General features: G+C 35.6%; 1 protein-coding gene across 9 annotated transcripts in view; it reads left to right on the forward strand.

The window, feature by feature from the left end:
* The window catches only part of LOC131935296 (BTB/POZ domain-containing protein 6), a 30,049-nt gene extending 24,595 nt beyond the window's left edge, over positions 1-5,454 (forward strand). For 7 of the 9 annotated variants that reach the window (XM_059291681.1, XM_059291678.1, XM_059291686.1 and 4 more), the window contains 5 exons: positions 1,124-1,250; positions 1,430-1,579; positions 1,990-2,159; positions 2,791-2,983; positions 3,344-5,454. In XM_059291681.1, coding sequence (XP_059147664.1) covers positions 1,124-1,250; positions 1,430-1,579; positions 1,990-2,159; positions 2,791-2,983; positions 3,344-3,787 — 1,084 coding nt within the window. In that variant the 3' untranslated portion in view covers positions 3,788-5,454. Of the gene's footprint in view, positions 1-1,123; positions 1,251-1,429; positions 1,580-1,989; positions 2,160-2,202; positions 2,232-2,346; positions 2,376-2,790; positions 2,984-3,343 lie in introns of all 9 variants that reach the window. The other 2 variants (XM_059291679.1, XM_059291685.1) reach the window with 2 other exon arrangements.
* Positions 5,455-6,000: the final 546 nt, after the last annotated feature.

Raw genomic sequence — 6,000 nt, forward strand, 5'->3', positions numbered from 1 at the left:
GTGTTAGTTGTGTGTGGTCATGTGGGAGATGTGTGGGTGTTAGTTGTGTGTGGTCATGTGGAGTGTGGGTGTTAGTTGTGTGTGGTCATGTGGAGTGTGGGTATTAGTTGTGTGTGGTCATGTGGAGTGTGGGTGTTAGTTGTGTGTGGTCATGTGGGAGATGTGTGGGTGTTAGTTGTGTGTGGTCATGTGGGAGATGTGTGGGTGTTAGTTGTGTGTGGTCATGTGGAGTGTGGGTGTTAGTTGTGTGTGGTCATATGTGGGGGTATGTGTGGGTGTTAGTTGTGTGTGGTCATGTGGAGTGTGGGTGTTAGTTGTGTGTGGTCATGTGGGAGATGTGTGGGTGTTAGTTGTGTGTGGTCATGTGGAGTGTGGGTGTTAGTTGTGTGTGGTCATGTGGAGTGTGGGTGTTAGTTGTGTGTGGTCATGTGGGAGATGTGTGGGTGTTAGTTGTGTGTGGTCATGTGGAGTGTGGGTGTTAGTTGTGTGTGGTCATGTGGAGTGTGGGTGTTAGTTGTGTGTGGTCATGTGGAGTGTGGGTGTTAGTTGTGTGTGGTCATGTGGAGTGTGGGTGTTAGTTGTGTGGTCATGTGGAGTATGTGTGGATGTTGCATGTGGTCATGTTTGGAATTTGTTGGTGTTTTTAATGTGCAGTTTAGTAAGGGTGTAGTATATGAATATGTCCCAGCGTGTTCAGTCTCAATAATAAGAGGTTTCTTCAAGCCAAAAAAACCCAATACAAATCACTTTATTTACAGTAACATTTCTATGAAATGTCTATTGGAAAGAAACCAGTAACTACCTACTATTTGCTAATGGAAAGATTGCCATTTACTCTCAGTTACATGTGTGACAAAACTCTTGATGAATTAATTTGTAATTGTAGTTATGACTCCAAATCAATGTGGCAAAATAACCCACATTTCAGTCATGTGTTTGTTGAATGCTGATTGTGTGTGTGTACATGATTGTGTGTGTACACTATATGTGAGAAGTATATTCATTACATGCATGAAGTGTGTATACACTCGTGGTATAGTGCTACCCACTTGTATTTATTCATGTATGCCTTGTTTCTACACTTTGAGCTGACCCATTCCCTCTTATCTTGTACCCCATCCAGACATATATACTGTGAGGAGCAGAGACTAGAAGTGCAGAGTGTTGTGGGCATCTTGTACGCAGCTGACCAGTACGACCTGCCAGTCCTAAAAAAATCCTGTCTAGATTACCTTCATGCTTGCTTAGATGTAGGTATTCTGTTCTAATTAGTTGCAGCTAATGAGTTGTGCAGACCTATTAGAGAAATAATTCCAAAATGTATTTTCTTAATGATGGGGAAAAGTATAATAATTCAAACAAATTATTACATTACAACCTTGCATGTGTCCATCAAATGAACAAATAATATTTTAAAATATTTTTTCAGATAAACAATGCTTGCTACCTGCTGAATGAAACAAACCATTATGGCTACCCAGAAGAAGAGAAAACCATCTTAACTTTTATAAGGAAAAATGCTGAAGATGTTTTCCAGACTGTTGGGATGAACCTACTATCAAAGAACTTGTTAAACATGGTACTATTTCCATTTTTTTTTTTAGTTAACAACATGGTACCATTTCTAGTTGTTTTTTTATACTTGTTAAACATGGTACCATTTCTATTTTTATTTTTTAAGAAACTGTTGAGAACAGTAGGGACGTTTTTTTTTGTTTTTTTACTTTTATCAATGCTTAAAGATATTAGATGTGATTAAAAATTGGGATGGAAAGAATAGTTTTAAAAGATGGTCAGCTCTCATCAGTTTTGTTTATTTGATCAGATATATACTAGTTGGCTAATACACAAATACTACATGAACATAGTTTTGGCTTGAAAACAATTAAAGCTCTATTCGAAGAAACCTATAGTTTTTAATTAAGAATTTTAATAATTTTGCACTGCAAACATGAACCTTTAATTTATAAAATGTAAATTCTTGTACAGGTCCTGACCCTGCCTGGTCTAGACGTTGAGGAATCTCTAAAACAGGAAGTGGTGGACAGGTGGACAAAGTACCACAACAGTGAGGCTAAAGAGGAGATCAATGAAGAGACAGTCTTGGACTCCATACAGGACTGTGACTATGTGTACAGGGATGATGCTGCCAGTCACAGGTAAGATCTGTTGTAGGAACTCTCACCTGCGTCATGTGACTAGGTCTACAGAGATGACGCTGCCAGCCACAGGTAAGATCTGTTGTAGGAACTCTCACCTGCGTCATGTGACTATGTCTACAGAGATGACGCTGCCAGCCACAGGTAAGATCTGTTGTAGGAACTCTCACCTGCGTCATGTGACTAGGTCTACAGAGATGATGCTGCCAGCCACAGGTAAGATCTGTTGTAGAAACTCTCACCTGCGTCATGTGACTAGGTCTACAGGAACAATGGAACCAGACCCATACCTTGTAAGAACATGAGTCTGGTGTTTCCTTCATTTGTGTGTTCTTAACACAGGTTTTTCTTAGTCTAAATATTTACAGACTGAGAACAGCTGTAGGGAGATGAGAGCTATTTTTTGTCTGTGATAGTTACAACCAATGAGGATTGTTGGCTCAAGTAGCTGATCACAAGCTCCTCCCCCTAGCCAATCAGCTGGTAGTGTTTGAAAGCTGAATAATAATTTTTTTCTCATTAATTTATTTAAAGTCAGGTAAGAATTACTTCAAATGTGTTTTGACTTCCAGACTACTATTTGTCTTTACTGTGATGATTTCACATTATTTTTTTTACCATTTCTGTGTAGGTACATCTTAAACAGTTTAACTACACAAAAATTGTTTGGGGAGCGTGAAGACCCGCTGGCAATGCCTGCGCCAGAGGCACAGAGAACAGATGAAGTTGACAAGATGTCCACCATGTCCAGCCTGAAGTCAAGGTCTTCTGTGTACACCTACTCTAAGATTCATTGCTGTAACATGTGGCCAGATTTTGAGCAAGTGAGTCCAAAATCTTTTTTGGGCATGTGAACACATTATAATACAGACCACACATTCCAAGCACTGTCTGCAGTACATTTTAATTTGAGTTTATTGCAGCTTTCTCATTAAGATTTTTTAGTTTAGAAATTTCTTTCTTGTACTTTTTTTGTTTAAAATTAAGTAGATTATAAATATTAACATTGAAAACAATTTAATCATTTTTGTTGGGTGGGTCCTTAAAGAATTAAAGGGAAATAATTCTGGTCTTAAATAGTCATTGAGGATTGATCACTTTTTTTCCTTCAATATTGCAATTATTATTTTTCAATAAAACGTCCATCTTTGGTTTGTAACAAAGACACATTTGATTTTCTTTAGGTGACCAGATTTTTAGAAGTTTACAAGTCAGATACAAATAAGAACCAAGTGGATGCCATCACATTCTCTGTGGACCATGACCTATATTTCTATGGCTTTGGAATTTATGGACCCAAAAATGGCGGAGAGGGAAAGTTCGGTATTGATATCGTTTTCTACCGCAAGAGAAAAGATATAGTTCTTGAGACAATAAACATTAAGGGTGCTGGTGTCATACTGCCTGTCATGTTTGAGCGCCCCATTAAAATTGACAAGAACGTGCCGTACACCTTAGAGATCTACATCCGTGGTCCCGAATCCCACCTGGGAACCAGTGGCCAGACCACGGTCCACAACGGAACTATGTTGTTTACCTTTAGCAACCCACCCAAGGTCAAGCAGAACAGATCCAGTGTGAGATCAGGACAGATTCCGAGGATTTATTTCATGCCCAGAAATAAATGATATACGCTGGATGATGATTGACAACAAGATCTTGTTGCAGCTGAAACTTTGTACTTGTTGATCAATAGATTTGGCCAGGTGTAGTTTAGCTCATGTAATTAACACGATACTAATGAGTTGTTAATTATTTGAAAGCGTTATAGTATAAAAAATATTTTACATTGTCCACTTAAAACTGTTAGTAGATTCTTTTGTGACAGTTGTTTTTATTTAGCTTCTCAGACTATAGAGTAGCCATGTAGCTCACTTAAAAAAAATAATACCTGTTTATAAAATTTTTTGAAAAAAATTAATGTGTATGCTAAAACTTTAATATTACTTATTTCTGGATTTTTAGTAAATGTGTTTTATTAGATCAGTTATTGTTTAAGTGCTTAAACTCTTTTTTTTTTTGCATTGTTAGTAGCTACATATGTTGGTAGTGACCTTCTTCACTTCTGATTAGAAAGTTTTTTTTTTTTGAGGAATAAATAGATTTTTTTCTTCTTGATTCTTATTATGAACATTTAAAAAAAAATTGTATTGTGTAGTTTTCTATCTCAGTAATTATAGCAAAAGTTTTGTTCTATAATAAAACCAATAAGTCTGCGGGTTAAGTTGTTGAACCTTGTGAGCAACAAAATTTAGTGCTGCAGTTTTCAATAAAATTATTTCATTTTTTTTTAAACAAGTTGAGCTTGTGGTTGCAGGTTGTTCAACCCAAGTGTAAAAACTATTACGGAAGTAATTCACCATGCAATATACGGTGATGGGCATTCAAGTTTACCATCTGTTTATTTATTTGAGAAAATGAAGACTTGTTGTACATAATTTAATTCTAGTCCTTGTACATACAATTTAGCACAAAGCATTTATAAAGGTGATGTTTTTTTTTTTAAATTGTCTCTTTGGGTTGCTGGTTGTTTCTTACTTACCTTGTACGTTATAATTTTTTTTTCCTTGTTAAAAGCAAATTGACATGACATTTTATTTTGGTACATTTTCCGTGTACATGTGGTTTGCAAGTAATTTAATTAAATATAAAACTGCATTTAGATATAAAGGTCATTTCCAATATTAAAAATATGAATAAAATTTTGTTTTATGTGCTTGTTCTGTACATATTCTGTGTGCCTTTAATTTTGTACATACCAATATTTTTGTGAAAGACAATTGAAGTCACTCAGTAACTTAAATATTTTTTCTAGTTTATGTTGTGAAATAGTACTCTTACCTACAATCAAATAAAATTGTTACTTAAAAAAAAATATAAACAAAATGTGTACTTGATTTGAATGTTCCAAATATTATACTCTAATTATTCTGTTTGTTGTGAAGATGTGATCCAAATACTCAACGTTCCATTCCTTGTAATTTGAAATCAAATGTTTACCGAAGTAATAAAAATGTTAAATAACCTTCACGAGGTGTACATTCCATGCATGTGTAAAATATATCACCTATAACTTGTGTACAGTTATGTAACGTTTAATTTTTGATTCCACTTTAAATGTTAACTTATTGTAAACGGTGAGTTTTTATTGTACTTAAATATTTGTAGAAGGTGCCTACAATTTGTTACTCTTGTTTCTATCAGCTAAGTCTGTTGTGACCCTTTCAGGATGCCATCCTGTGATATGTTTGTACACTGGACTTATTAGGTACATTAAACAGTTTAAAAAAGCTCATGTTTGGGTTGGTTGATTATATTGATCTGTTTTTTAAAAATGAGACGGCAAATTCCACATTAAATTTAAGACTGGCATAAAATATTTTAACATGGGGACATTAATCTATACGAGTAGTATCATCACTCATCTACTTGAGTAGTATCATCACTCGTCTACTTGAGTAGTATCATCACTCGTCTACTTGAGTAGTATCATCACTCGTCTACTTGAGTAGTATCATCACTCGTCTACTTGAGTAGTATCATCACTCGTCTACTTGAGTAGTATCATCACTCGTCTACTTGAGTAGTATCATCACTCGTCTACTTGAGTAGTATCATCACTCGTCTACTTGAGTAGTATCATCACTCGTCTACTTGAATAGTATCATCACTCGATTACTTGAGTAGTATCACCACTAGTCTACTTGAGTAGTATCATCACTAGTCTACTTGAGTAGTATCATCACTAGTCTACTTGAGTAGTATCATCACTAGTCTACTTGAGTAGCATTATGCATACTCGTCTACTTGATATCATCACTCGTCTACTTGATGAGTATCA

This window comes from Physella acuta, unplaced genomic scaffold (assembly GCF_028476545.2).
Source record: "Physella acuta isolate Inbredline_101_S28 unplaced genomic scaffold, ASM2847654v3 ptg000142l, whole genome shotgun sequence".
Classification (NCBI taxonomy): Eukaryota; Metazoa; Mollusca; class Gastropoda; family Physidae; genus Physella; species Physella acuta.